The 14,943-nt window shown below is 44.5% G+C and overlaps 1 protein-coding gene across 1 annotated transcript in view; it reads right to left on the reverse strand.

The window, feature by feature from the left end:
- FGF2 (fibroblast growth factor 2) overlaps nucleotides 1-14,557 on the reverse strand; it is a 62,959-nt gene extending 48,402 nt beyond the window's left edge. The window contains 3 exon segments of the mRNA XM_032631950.1: nucleotides 12,724-13,165; nucleotides 13,168-13,516; nucleotides 14,526-14,557. Of these exon segments, the coding sequence (XP_032487841.1) occupies nucleotides 12,724-13,165; nucleotides 13,168-13,516; nucleotides 14,526-14,557 (823 nt within the window).
- Between the last annotated feature and the right edge of the window lie 386 nt (nucleotides 14,558-14,943).

Genomic DNA, 14,943 nt, shown 5'->3' on the forward strand with positions numbered 1-14,943 from the left:
GGAATGTTAGCCATACTGCTGTTAAAAGTGGTATAGAGGGTCTAGCAAAAACTGTTAACTCTGTTTAGAATAAGGACCTAAAGCATCACTTTTTGGTGGCAATTAGATAACAGGGTCAGCTGCCGGGCAAACACCTAGTTGCCTCCCAACACCCAGGCCAGCAGTCCCTCCTGTCTGAAGCCTTTTCTGACTTCCCTGTAGAATTACTGTCCTCCGTAGTACGATCTCACTCTTCCTCCAGGACACAACACGAGCAAAGCAGCCATAACATTTCAGTGTCCTTACTGACTTACATCTCTTTTTTTTTTTTTCCTGACTTACATCTCTTTCTTGTCCTGCCGGACAATATACACCTTAAGGGGCAGAGGCCTACATTTTTTTAATTGAATTAAAATATTTTTAATTCAATTTTAATTGACTTAAAATATTGTGTTAGTTTCAGGTGGTAGGTGCCTACATTATCTGACTTTTAATCCCCAGCACCCAATGCTATATATGACAATATAGTAGAAATTTTGTGGTTAAAATGGCAAATCAAAAAATATATTATTTTTATTGAGGTACAACTTAATATTTAAGATGAGTTACAAAGATATTGACAATATACCAAGACCAAAAACAAACAAACAAAAACTTTAAAAATGGCTTTTTAATAAGGCAAATAGAAAATAAGAGTTAAAAATTGGTGAAGCCAGGACTGAGATTACTATACTTGCTAGAAGCACACCACATATTCGGCTTTCTAGAAGCCAGTAGCCATAACAAGTTAACCGGAGTCCATAAGGTTAGAACAAACTAGCCACTAAGGAGAAGCATAACTACAGTTACCACAGAGAAATTCTCTCAGGAGTCCTCAGAGGGGACACGATGTAATGAGATAAACAGCAGCTTTACATATTTCTTAGAATTAACACAGACACCAGTTTCAGAGAGATGTTACTCTTGAAAATCGTTTACCATAAACTACAGTCTCACACCAATGTATTCAAATTGGTTCCCTCGCTGATGGTCAGGTTAATTAGAAGATATACCTTAGTTATTAGTGGTAGTATCCTTAACATATTTTGGACCATGGACAACTTTTTGAGAACCTGATAAAATGCTATGTATCTTCTCCTCAGAAACAACACCCTGACATAATATTTTGCATCTATTTTCAGGAGATTATGGAAACCTGAAGCTTGTCCATGGACAACCCATATTAAAATCCACAACCCGGAGGAAAGATGTACTATAGATCCTTGAGTCAGGCCTCCATAAATATTATTTCCCACAGCAGGACCTTAAAAAAGTGCTGCTCTCTAATTGTAAAGAACCATGTGCTTTAACTATCAGCCATGGTGAGCATTAGGCTCCTTCTAGAAAAACAGAGGTGCCTACAAGGAACACCCAATCACTTCTGGAGGTGATACCATGGGCAACGCCAAGAGTCTCCAGAATTCTACAACACAAAAGCTCTACAGTCCTACATGATTAAGCACGGCCAAAAATAATTTAAGTCTGGAAAATATTCAACATAGGTATAACCAAATAGATATCCCAACTGGGTTTTTTTTTCCCCCTAATCTCATTAAAACACTCAAAGACTATCTACTTTTTGAGTAATGTAACTTCCTGCAATGCGTTCCAAGAAAAATTAGTTGAGCTGTAAAACATACGTGTAAATCACTAAATGAATTCTCCTGCTGCATGGGGATGTGAGCTACACTGCCGTTAAAAGTTGGGTGGGGGCTTCCCTGGTGGCGCAGTGGTTGAGAGCCCGCCTGCCGATGCAGGGGACATGGGTTCGTGCCCCAGTCCGGGAAGATCCCACATGCCGCGGAGCGGCTGGGCCCGTGAGCCATGGCCGCTGAGCCTGCGCGTCCGGAGCCTGTGCCCCGCAACGGGAGAGGCCACAACAGTGAGAGGCCCGCATACTGCAAAAAAAAAAAAAAAAAAAAAGTTGGGTGGAAGCTCTAGCAAAAATTATAACCCTGAATTAGAATAAGAATCTAAAGCTTCACTTTTGGGTGGTAATTAGAAAACAGTGAGCTGTCTATTAAGAATACTTTTAGATTATGATAATAAATTTATCTTCAATTTTTTACCTTTTAGAGGGAGAGCATACTTCCAGTTCATTAAAAGTGATACAGTCCTTAGCCTGGCCTTAGAAACCCAAACATGAAAAGCTCCAGACTCTCTCCCAAAGAAAATGTATTTCTTTTGTAGAAGGTTATTATGAGAAGTTTGGTCTGATATTCCACTGAAATGAACATATCAAGCCTATGTATGTTACTACTCTCCCATTATAGATCACCCTATTTACTACCTTCTGTGTTATTTTCTTTTCTCAGTATTCTAAGACTCTTGGAATTTTTTTTTTTTTTCAAGAAACTACATCAAGCTTACTACCTACATAGAGTTTCCGGAAAATAGCTTTATCCCACTTTTTGATATATAAGACAACCACTCATCTGCTGGTAACTTTCCTATTCTCTATCATTCTCACAGACTTTTAACAGTGCCCACATCTGTAAACGACGTGTGTACCAGGGGACTGGACTGTTTCGAGTCCATGTTTTTCTGAGGAGAGGAATAACAAGATCGGAGCTGCTCTCTGGGAAGATTACTCTGCTGAAGAACAATATCCGGTTGATTAGATGTGTTATGGGCTGAATTGTATCTCCTACCCGCCGCTGCCCCAAACTCATATGTTGAAGCCCTAGGCCTCAGTACCTCAGAAAATGACTATCCGGAGATAGGGCCTCTGAAGAGGTGATTAAATTAAAATGAGTCAATTAGGGTGGGCCCTAACCAAATCTGAACCAAGAAGAGGAGGTTTGTATGTGTGCAAAGAGATGAAAGGGCAGCAAGAAGGCAGCTGTCTGTGAGCCGAGAAGAAGCCTCAGAAAGACCAAACCTGCAGACACTTTAATCTCGGACTTCTAGGCTTCAGAACTACGGGAAAATTAATTTCTGTTGTTTGAGCCACTCAGTCCACGGTATTTTGTTATGGCAGCCCTAGCAAACTTACACAGATGGGAAAGGCTAGAAGCCATTGGCAACAGTCAGGGACAGAACTAGAGCAGCTGTGGCAACAATGCAGAGGCCAGCGTGAGTGTAAAAGACACTGCAGAACCGAAATGCACAGGGCCTGAGAAAGGGATGTGAAGATTGAGGAAAATGAAGAGCAGAAATTTACTCCAAGAGATGGACGTGGTTGGCAAGAAATTTTTTTAAATATATTTTATATTTTAAAATATAGGGGAGTCAAAAAAGGGAGGCAAGTGATTCCAAGGAAAGAGGAGTTTCATTTTTCATTTTAGACACATTTCTAGATGTGTCTGGCTAAGCACTTTCTTTGTATCTTTTTGTCTTATCTTGGTCTTTATTTCCTCACATATTAGACATCCAAACATTTATTGGTTGACTGAAAATCTCACTTGGTGAAGAAGATTAAAATAAAATAGGTCCAAGTACATCTGCTTTTTTTCTTTTGGTTGCTTTTTTAATCTTATACCACATGTCCTTAAAGAGGGAGCCTATCGTGAATTTCCCTGAAAGGGTCTAACTGTAATTTTTAGACATCCTTTTAGTTATTCTCTTTGCATTTTCTGCATGCTTTCGCTTATTCTGTATCTTAATCTTCCAGACCCAATCTTCGAGGTTCATTCCATTCTTATACAGTATTTATCCTTAATTACGTCCTACTCTTTCTATTTTAGGTTTTGTTTTGTTTGGTTTTTTTTGCGGTACGCGGGCCTCTCACTGTTGTGACCTCTCCCGTTGCGGAGCACAGGCTCCGGACGCACAGGCTCAGCGGCCATGGCTCACGGGCCCAGCCGCTCCACAGCATGTGGGATCTTCCCGTACCGAGCACAAACCCGCATCCCCTGCATCGGCAGGCAGACTCTCAACCTCTGCGCCACCAGGGAAGCCCTCTATTTTACTTTTTAAATTAAATATGCCATTTCAAAATCTTTGGGCGCTTCAGAAAACAACCCCTAAATATTAAAGAGCTGTTTCATAATAAATCATGACAGAAATACTTTCTAAACAAAAAAGAACGCAATAAAGCAAGGGGTGGGAGAAAAGATGACAGAGGTTAACTCTGCTAGACATGGTAAAGGCTCTGGGAAGAGTTTAAATAATTTTTTAAAATCACTAATTCTGTTCAAATTTCTGCTACACCATCCATCTGGAATTCTGGCCATGAACTGTATTCTAAACACTAAGAAGTACGGAAGGCACAATTAATTACTTCTTGTCGCAAACAAAGAGATCGTGTTTTGAAAAGCCAACAGCAAAAACCCTATCCTTATCTGTAAAATGAAAATGATACTTGTTTCAGAAGATTGTAATAAGATTAAACATATTGTTCATAAAGCTCACATAGAGCATGTTCTCAAGAATTTCATTCATTCATTGAAAAAACACTCAGAAAGTAACAAGGTCCAAGGAATACAGAGGTGAAGGTCAAACAACTGACCCTTCCCCTATGATGGCACAGGGACTTTGCCTAGTCATTATGGTGCCTAATCTCCCTAGGTGTCTGGCTAAGGCTGGACAGATCCCATCAACCCCTCATGCTTTAACACCCTCCCTCCAAAACAGTCTGTGTCTCACTTTCCCCACCTGGTCACAGCTGAAGGTGTTGCTGTAATTCATTATTTTTTAATCTAACACTTGTTGTATATGCCTTATTCATATACTACTGTGCTCTACTAAACCAGTTAGCAAGATTGGCTTCCCAATTTTACTTGCATTATATTCCCATTACTAAACTGCTGCATTCAGAGTAATGTATAAATATAAGTATATAAGAACTACTTCTAAAACTAAGAAACACACACTCAGATTCTATTTCTCTTTTCACATAATTGTTTTGACAAATGCTTTGCCTCAAAGAAGATAAGGAGATAAGATTAATCAATCTTGCATTTAAAGATTAAATTTGACTGAGAGAGGCTCTCCAAATTTCTGATTCGAGTAAGATAAAAAGTAACAAAAGAGGACCAACCATGCAAAATCCAAGATTATACCATCCCAGAATCAGAATTTCCAAGATGAAAGGGACCTTCTTCTCGAGTCCCCATCCAATTCAAGTAGTCATCCAACCAGTGAATAATGACACCTGCCCCTACATACACATACACACACACACACACACACACACACACACACACACACACTTGTCAAATAAGCCAAAGGTAGAAATAGCTAAGAAGGGAAAGGTCAAATGACACGAGAGAAAAAATTTAAAAAGAAATAAAAAGATGGGAGAAGAAACATAATTTATTGAAAAAATGAAAATATATAAAGAAGACATATAGCAGGTGTTAAATTAAAAAATAAGTTATTAGGCAGTAAATAATTTCATTTCTAATTCAAAACACTGTTCATCAAATGTTATATTTCAAAAAGTAACTTTTTAAAAGGGGGTATTTGACTCTGTTACTCTCTTCCATTTCCTGTTTATGTTATGACGATCTGTAAACCTATGAATTGTTTTCTCTTTATAAAATGATTCAGCTCAGAAAGCAGGAGAATGAGACTGGTCATTCAGCAATCTCTCCTACCTACCCTTGCAGACATCACATCACAAAGACTATGACTCACTTTGTCATACAGTTTCTGTCCTTTTAAGAGTTTTATGATTGTTGTGAATACTGGCTCATAAATCTGAATGAATATTAGAATGAAACTATTTGTGTCATTTCCTCCCAGCCAAAGCAGATACTAACAATGGAACCAGACAGTTCTTAATCCTAATTTATAAAATGATTCACAGGTTTTAGACTTGAGAGAGAGAGATTTAAGGATTAAAGTATATGGTTCAAGTATGAATTCTCAAATCTGTATTTTTTAATTAGAGCGTTATAACTAGTTCTGGAATTGGCTAGAAATGTTATGCTATTCAATAGCTGAAAAGAAAATCTTCCACGATAAAAATTAATCCTAACAAATGATTGTGTTTTACCTTTATTGCTTCCTTTGAATAATGTGAAAGGTGTCGCTGCAGAAGGAACTACAGTGATGCTACATTCAATTTATCCATTTTACACGCCTCGTGCCGAAGTACGTATGCTTATTTATTTAAAGTTCTAGCTCATTCAACAATAGAGATTGAACCTCTTCAATGGGCCTCAGCCTTGTCATTCACTGAGCAGTGGAGTCAAGGGGATCCTGGGGTGAGTAAATGCAGTCTGAGACCTCAGAGTAGAAAAGAGTAAAGAACTGCTAGGTAATGTCATTTGAATTTTAAAAAATCCCTGTCAACTAGAAATTTCCAGTAAAATTGAGGGACGTGAAGTTAAAATATATCAAGCTATTAGAGAGAATTTTTAGATAGCATGCAGGAGAGGAAAGACAGGTACAGGGCGGTATGAAAGAAATGGGGCCTGATGCATGCCTAGGACTGGGGTAAGGTAAGAGGATTAATGGCCAATTAAAGGCTAAGAGAAGAAGAAGGATGTGAGAAGACGATCAGAAAGGAAGTTAGAAGACTTGGCTAATTTGTTGGGTACATGTTGAACTTAACACACATTCTTTGAGCAGACACAGAGAGGACAGAGTTCACAGCCCCCGTGCAGGAGACATAAACAATTACAAGCAAAATCATGAAGTCCGTAGAATATGTACCAAGTACTATGGGAAATGCAGAGATAGAAACAAGTAATTCTCCCTGGGAAGGCTGGGGAAAGTTTCACAAAGGAGAAGACCACTGAGCTGACTCATAAAAGATCTTTCCAGAGAAAGGTGGGAGTGGGAGGAGGGTGTGAGAAAAGAATTGATAAGAAAAAGAAGGATTTTCCAAAAACAAGGATCACAAGTGGAAAAGCCCATCATTGTAACAGTGATGGGTCTGTCAGATTAGAGACTACAGTGAAAGCACAGAGCACTGGCAGCGTCAGGGGAGTGCGGATGGCAAAGAGTGGGAAATAAGACTGAGCAGGTGGGTCATATTGGAGAGGGAAAGTCGGGGAGGGTATGGTTGTAGGTAAATACAGGACAGGGGAAACCAAGAGACAAGGCAAGGAAAAGTCACTGAGGTAGGGAAGACTCCAAGGCGTCTAGCTTTGGAGACTAGAAGGATAATTTCACTACAAACAAATTTGGTAGGAAGGGTGCTAGTTGGAGAAAACTGTTATGGTCTGTTTTATGTGGGTTGAGGTGAGGCTGTGGCAGTGCATCTGTCCGCTGAGCAGTGAGAAACACGGTACTAACACAGAGGTGGGAAATCTGAGACAAAGACTATAATTGATCTGCAGAAGGACCACGAGTACACAGAAAGAGTGCCAAGACAGAGCCTTGGGGAATATTATAGCAAAAGACCGAAAGAAGGAGAAACCAGAGGAAAAGACGGTCGGATGGGTGAGAGGAAACCAGGTTGATGTGGTGTAACAGAAGCCAAGGAATTCTCGGGAAGACAGAGGCAGACAATGGTGTCAAGTGTCACAAGTAGGGCCACAAATTGGATAAGTCCACGTGATTGAACTGGAAGACTGCTGGGGCCCAGAATGACTTAAGTAGAATGCCTGGTGCAGAATCCAGAATTAAAAAGAGAAAAGGAGATGAAGTAGAAGAGCGTACAGGATTCTAGGGTATTGGCCACGAAAGAAAGAATGAACAAAATGCACAACATACCTGAGGAATTTTATATCACACAGTACGTGGTAAAAATCTCAGGTGCTTTTTAAAGAAAACAGGATTCAGGGGCTTCCCTGGTGGCGCAGTGGTTAAGAATCCGCCTGCCAATGCAGGGGACACAGGTTCGAGCCCTGGTCCGGGAAGATCCCACATGCCGCGGGGCAACTGGGCCCGTGAGCCATGGCCGCTGAGCCTGCGCGTGTGGAGCCTGCGCTCCACAAAGAGAGGCCGCGACAGTGAGAGGCCTGCGCACCGCGATGAAGAGTGGGCCCTGCTCGCCGCAACTAGCGAAAGCCCTCGCATAGAAACGAAGACCCAACACAGCCAAAAATAAATAAATAAATAAAATTTAAAAAAAAAAAAAAAGAAAACAGGATTCATAATGAGAGCTTTAAACTAATTATCCTGAGAAATGATTCATCTTTGTATAGATTACCCTTAAAAATGCTAATAGCCAGCTTTTAAGATTCCAAAATATTTTCCAAATATAATTTTGTCACATATAATCATCTTCATTAAAAGACTGACCAAGTGTCTAAACATATGTGTTAACTGCACCAAGAGAACTATAAACCTCGACCGTGCTTTTATATGTCATGTGGTCCAGGAGGAGTTATTCCACGGGATGGTCCACACAGAATGTTCTCATCAGCAGCTGACATTTAGTGAGAATTCCCAGAGTAAAAGATAGAAATCTTTTATGATGTTTATTTATATGGAGAAGTCATGGTTCCTACCTTAAGGTGCCAGCATTTTCTCAAAGTGTGTAAATCATGAACAGAGAATAATAATCCACTCACAGAATCTAGCCGTATCATTACTACACTATACAAACTTCTTTTAAAAAACAAACAACAACAAAAAAACCTTTTCCCCCCAGAATATCTTTAAAATCTGTGAAATAAAAGGTCCGAAGCCTCCCTTTGAATTTCGCAAGTTCATGTTTTTAACAATGAGGGGTTGCATGGAATATGTGCCATGGCACACGGCACGGGGGTCACACAGACCAGGGGTCACACAGACCGGATCCCATCCCTTCTCCAAATGGGAGTGGACGGGTCCCTCAGTCTCTTCAAGGCTCAGTGTCCTCTGGAGCCTGGAAGCCAAGAAGTGGGGCAAGCAGGCAGTCACCTCCTGGGAGAAGCCCTCCTGGGAGAGGCCCAAGGGTCGACCCAGCACTTACTACCTTCATTTTTTCCAAAATAACAGCATCTGGAATAAATCTGATGCTAAAACGCACACAGGCAGCATACTTTGCCCTTACTATACTCCACCATATGTTGTACGTGCTGCTTGGGATAAAATGTTCTCTCTTCTGAATGTTTTCACGTGGTTCACTACTTTAGAGCATACACTTGTTACCCATTCCCATGGGCATTTGGAAGGGGCCTGTAAAAACATCCAGGACGCCGAAGGGAAGGTGGTGGGTGTGCACCGCGCACACGGGGGGGGGGAGCACAGGCTCCGTCCTTGTTTTTTTTTTTTTACTTTATTTATTTATTTTTGGCTGTGTTGGGTCTTTTCTGTGAGAGGGCTTTCTCTAGTTTTTTAGCAAGCGGGGGCCACCCTTCATCGTGGTGAGCAGGCGTCTCACTTTCATGGCCTCTCTTGTTGCGGAGCACAGACTCCAGACGCGCAGGCTCAGGCTCAGGAGTTGTGGCTCACGGGCCCAGTTGCTCCGTGGCATGTGGGATCTTCCCAGACCAGGGCTCGAACCCATGTCCCCTGCATTGGCAGGCAGATTCTCAGCCACTGCGCCACCAGGGAAGCCCTCCGTCCTTGTTTTTATCATGCTTTTAGCAAGACTCTCGTATCAAACACAGCTTATTCCAGGATTGTAAGGAAAGTTGCCTTTTCAAAGGCAACTTGTGAAAGCAATTCAAGAGAGAACCCAGGTGAGAAGCACAGGTGATCTTCAGCAACACTGTGAAGCTGGAAACACGGGCGTCCAGGCGTCTGATCCCTTCCTTTCTGCCGCCGTCCGCCCCCGCCCCGCGTCCTCTCCAGAACCTGAGCTACGGCCCCCGCCCCTAAGCAGCGCCCCACATTCATGCCACAGCCTTCACAGCTCCCCGCCCCCCAGCTCCGCCAACTCCAGTCCTCCAGGTCAGGTTTTGGAGAAGAAACTGCACGTGCGATTTAATCCACGCTAAACGGTAAAATCCGAACGCTGCTGAACTCTTCCAGAGGGACCCTCCTCCCTCGGTATCCGTGGGGGGCCGGTTCCAGGATCCCCCGCAGGTACCAACAACCATGGAGCCTCAAGTCCCTCGAGGAACGTGGCGCAGCACTGTTGACCCTCATCTCCGCAGATGGGGAACCCTCGGATACGGAGAGCAGACTGTATTTGCATTTTAGAAACGTCCGGAAAGTGTTAACGCCAAAGGAATAAATCTCCAATGACACATTTTAGGGTCCATTGGGCAAAACAGTTTGAGGAATGGGGCCTTGGGGTTTTCCAACGTTTCAAACAGGTCTAGATATCTGGGCCTTAACTCAAAGGGAAGCTGTAGCAACGGTTAACTGATTTCTCCACGTTTCCTGATCAGTTTTGCTCGTTCAGGGGAACGGAGGGGATGTAATTCAGAGGATATTGTTAAGTCATTTTTTTTCTTATATATTTCCCATCAGTCTCCTCCTGGTTTGGTCAACTATCAGTACGCCTTCGACATGCCAGAAAAAAACACTGTACTTAAACTTATGTCCAGGTTGGGCTATACAAAAGTGGCCTAAATTTATCATTTTTAGGTTTACATTCTTGTCAGGCTATCACCTGGTACAAGGTGATTTTTAAAAAATCAGTGCTCTCCACAGATCTGGATGAATATTCTACTCTTCACTTTTAAACGTCTTGTCTTTAGCTAGTTATCAAGTCAGTAGGGTTTCTCAACCTTAGCACTTCTAACATTTAGGGTCAGAAAATTTTTTGCTGAGGGATTAGGGAGGTATCTTGTGCACTGCAGCATCATCCCCGGCCTCTACTTATTAAATGCCACCCTTCCAGGCGTGACAACCATAAATGTCTCCAGGCATTGCTAGATGTTCCCTGGAGGTGGAAGGGGGCAGGCAGTACCAATCCTATTTGAGTACCACTGAGTTAAAATCAGATTACAAAAATGACAGCCCAGCCCAGAACTGGGAATAAAAAGTTAACAGTTGTTTTTACAAGGGTGGTAATGCGGTATGCAATTCAGAATTACCCTCACTCGCTAGCCCCTATACAGTTTTGTTCTAAAGGAAATAGGGTATCGAGAGTGTCAAAGAAAAAAACTGTAACTAATAAAATGTCTGGAAAAAAAAAGAGAGTACTAGGGGAAGCCTCAATATGAACCCAATCTGGGGGAGAGTTCTTCTGTCTTCTCGTCAAAGAACATGCTCCTTTTTGTGCTACTAGAAAAGAGCAAAACTAATTGGGACATATGTGCACCTTGCCCTAACCAGCTGGGCTAGCCTGGCAGACAACTGCAGAACAAACTCCAAACACAAAGATAATTTTGTGAAATCCATTTAAGTTACCAAAATAGAGAGGGAGCGCTACCGATAGACTGGACTAAAAGCATCTTTTCAGATTTACTGGATAGTACAAGAGAAAACTTTTTAATTACGGCAGGCCTGAAAAAAATTACAGGCCTGCATCTTTTGCTTGTTGCTATTTTGTAACCAATACAGACTCAATTCTTATGAAAGCACATTCCCATTCCCGAATTTGTCAATGGAGGCTTGGCTGCAGAGCTCTCTCCACTTCCTACTCCCGCATTCCAAAGTGTAGGACACACCATTAGCATCATAAGGTAAAGACGGACTCCTGCGGGTCTTTTCTCAGGCAAAAAGAGGATCAGGTTTTCCACCTGAAACCCATAAAGGAAGGAATGGCAGAACAAACAGCTTTCAAAAGAGATGTTTTACCTACACTTAACAGGGTGACAGTTAAAATATATCTGATCTCTTTCTCTCACTTCCAATTCATCAGTATTTTTACCAGCCCATTTTACACCTTTTTCTCCATCTTTTCTCTAGACCAGTGGGTTCTCAAAGTGTGCTCCCTGGTCAGCATCACCTGGGAACTTGTTAGAAATGCAAATCAGCCCCCACTCCAGACCTAAGCAATCTGAAACTCTGGGAGATGGTTCAGCCATGTGTTATAACAAACCTTCCAGGTGATTCTGATGCATCCCTAAAGTTTGAGAACTAATGACTTAGGCCCATCTTCTTTCTATAACCACAGATAGATTTTATTTCATTTTATTTTTACAGAAAACGAAACTGCATACTAGTAAACTGAGTCTTCTGTGCACTTTATATAAATCCTCATTTGATCCTCAAGCCTGATGCAAGGTTGATTATCCCCCCCTTTCAGGATGAGGAAACGGGCTCAAGGGTTAAGGGTCGCTCAAGGTCCCATAGCTAATAACTGCAAGTGGAAGATTAAAGTTTTTGCAGTTCTTTTCACTACTGCAACAAAGGTCTATAGCACTTTACTAATACAGTCCATATTTTCTGCTTTTTCAGTTTTCCGAAATTCGGGGAAAAAAACAGAAATGGATGGGTGACAGCAGTGTGCCAACTGCCTTGGATCCTACCAAACTGGAATTTAAGGGCACGACTCTGGAAAGGTATCTTTCCAATAAGAAACGTTTAATTCGGCTGCGGTCCCTCCTGGCTTTGTCCCGGGGACTGCGCGCATCCCACAGAGAAGGGGTCGGAACTTCAGGCTGGGGGCGCCGGCGGCACCTCCGTGAGCCACCCACCTCTGTTCGGCCGCCGGGCATCCCCGACGCGACAGGTTGTCTGAGCCCACAGAGTCGCCGGCAAGGCCCGGGCGCCCTGCGGCTCCGGGCCCGGGGGACTGGTTTACCAGTGGAAACCAGCACACTCCAAAGCCTGGGCGAGCGTCTACCCGCCACCGCAGCTCGGAGCAGGAGGGGCCGAGTGGTGAACCCAAAACCGCCGAGGGCCGCGCGGGGAGAGACCACAAGCCCCACTGGGGTCAGAGTGAAGAGAAGGAAGGAGCGCGGAGGCTGGAAGGCAGGGGCGGGAGAGAGAACGGCAGGGGATGGAGACGGCGCGGGGTAGGAAGAGCCGGCCAGCACTCACCGTGAGGGTCGCTCTTCTCGCGGACCCCGTCCACTCGGCCGTCGGGGTGGATGCGCAGGAAGAAGCCCCCGTTTTTGCAGTACAGCCTCTTCGGGTCCTTGAAGTGGCCGGGCGGGAAGGCGCCGCTGCCGCCGTCCTCCGGCAGGGCGGGCAGCGTGGTGATGCTCCCGGCTGCCATGGCCCCGCCAGCGCCCTGTTGGGGTCCCCGAGTCCCTGGAGCCGCGCGGGGAGTCGCCGCGCCCCGGCCCCGGCCTCGGACGCGCTCCGGGGCGCGGCCCCGGCCCCGGCCCCCCAGCCTCCCTCCCCGCGGCACGCGGCCGCGCCCGCGGGCCCCCAGCCTCAAACTGTTCCGCCGCTTCCCTCTCCGCCGGCCCTAGAGCGCGGGGAGCCGAGCGGCCCGGGAGCTGGGAGTGAGGGCTGGGTGTCTCCGCAGCCGCCGCTCTCGGGAGGGCCGCCTCCCGAAGCTGCAGCGCCAGGGATCCTTTTGCAACCGCCGGCACAGCGTCCGCTGGTCTGGCAGCAGCCGGGCCACGGCGTCACATCTTCTACGTCTCCACCCGCGAACGCCCACCAACCCCGCAGGTCTCCGGTCCTCCTCCCTTCCTGCGCGCCGCCCCCTACTCGCTCGGCGTTTTCTGCGACCGGTCTCCGGGACGGGCGCTCTGGCCGCAACACGCAAGCGCGCGACCTCCTTGCCCGGGGGGTGGGGGCAGCCCGAACGCAGCCGGGGGGCGGGGGAGGTGCGGGGATGCGGCGGGAGGCCACGTTCCGGGCCTTCGCCGCCCCGGGGGCTCTACCCCGCCGGTTCCCCCCGAAGGCGCCCAGCCCAGCCCCGCGCAAACCAAATCACATTCAGACTTTCTCCACACTGCGGAGCTTTTGCTGTGCAACCAGCCGTGATTCAACTTTTCAAAGTTTAAATGCAATTTTCTCCCCCATTCTTTTTCCCTGCCAGCGTTTCAAAGCGGAGAAACTATTTCCACCCCCAAGAAGCAGAGGAATCGGAAGCGAGGAAGGGTTCTGTGTCAGAATAGGTTGCGAACATCTCTCATCACCAAAAGCCGAGGGTTACGCACAAGCACAAACTGTTAACACTGAAGGCAGAGGCTGAAGTAGTTCACAACATAAGCGAAGAAAGAGGCCAGAGAAGGGGAGCGGGTTGGGTTGCTAAGAGGAAAAGGCTTTTCTTTTACTAGCCTAACTTGAATTAGACAAAAGTGGAAAGATGAAGATGGGCCTCAAATCCTCATCGTGATAGAAGTATGTTAATGTCTTATTCTAGCTAAACTGTTAGGCATTTCTTGGAGGGAGGGTAGTTTACTGAAAATCCCAAACTACAAAATTGAAGTTAATTGCACTTTGCTAATTTTCAGTAGAATATAACAGGTACTACAGATTATCAAAATGTCCATCCACAGAACTTCATATACTGAGCACCTACTGTTTGCAAAGCACTTCAGTAAGTGCAGTGGGAGATACCCAATCTTCTGGCACAGTGAGGCTGATACATGGGGAGCACGAACAACACAAATACCAGCAGAAAGTGTCAAGGCCATAGAAGTGTAAAAATAAAGTTTCGTGAGATTTCAGATAAGGGGTAACTCAGCTTGAGGGTAGGCAGGGGTTAGGGAAAGCTTCTTGGAAGATGTGAGAATACAGAAATTCCTCTATTTAAGAACATATTTGGTTTCAAAAGATTATCCATCAGTGCACTTGTTCATAAGTCTCCAAGAGGTATTTAACTCTAGATGCATTTCTAGGACGTATGAATCGATTCTTTGGAGCTTTAAAACCACGAGTACTCTTCTCCGGGCTGATGTATGTTGTCTGACATCTCTCTCCAAAATGGACAGGTTTTATCTGCTTTGAAAATCTGTTAAGACAAACAGCTCCCTTCCAGACGATCTCTGTGGGTATCCTAGGGAATGCTTAAAGCTACTGCAGCATGCATCAGGTTGCCACTTAACTTTGAAATCGAGTTAGATTTGAAGAAGCCTTGAACTCCGTGTCACACAAACCTGAGTATTGCAAGAGCAAAGGGATAAAAGCTAAGTCAAAATATTTTTGAACAGTAGTATCCAGAAATTTAGGGAACACCTACAAGCAGTTAAGGAATCTGTGTGCTAATAGACCACAGGTCCTGAGGAACTGCATCCCATGTACAATAACTGCTTGTTTCCTAGCTCCTTCTAAAACCAGAGGAGGAGATGTCACATGAAA

Source organism: Phocoena sinus, chromosome 5 (assembly GCF_008692025.1).
Source record: "Phocoena sinus isolate mPhoSin1 chromosome 5, mPhoSin1.pri, whole genome shotgun sequence".
Classification (NCBI taxonomy): Eukaryota; Metazoa; Chordata; class Mammalia; order Artiodactyla; family Phocoenidae; genus Phocoena; species Phocoena sinus.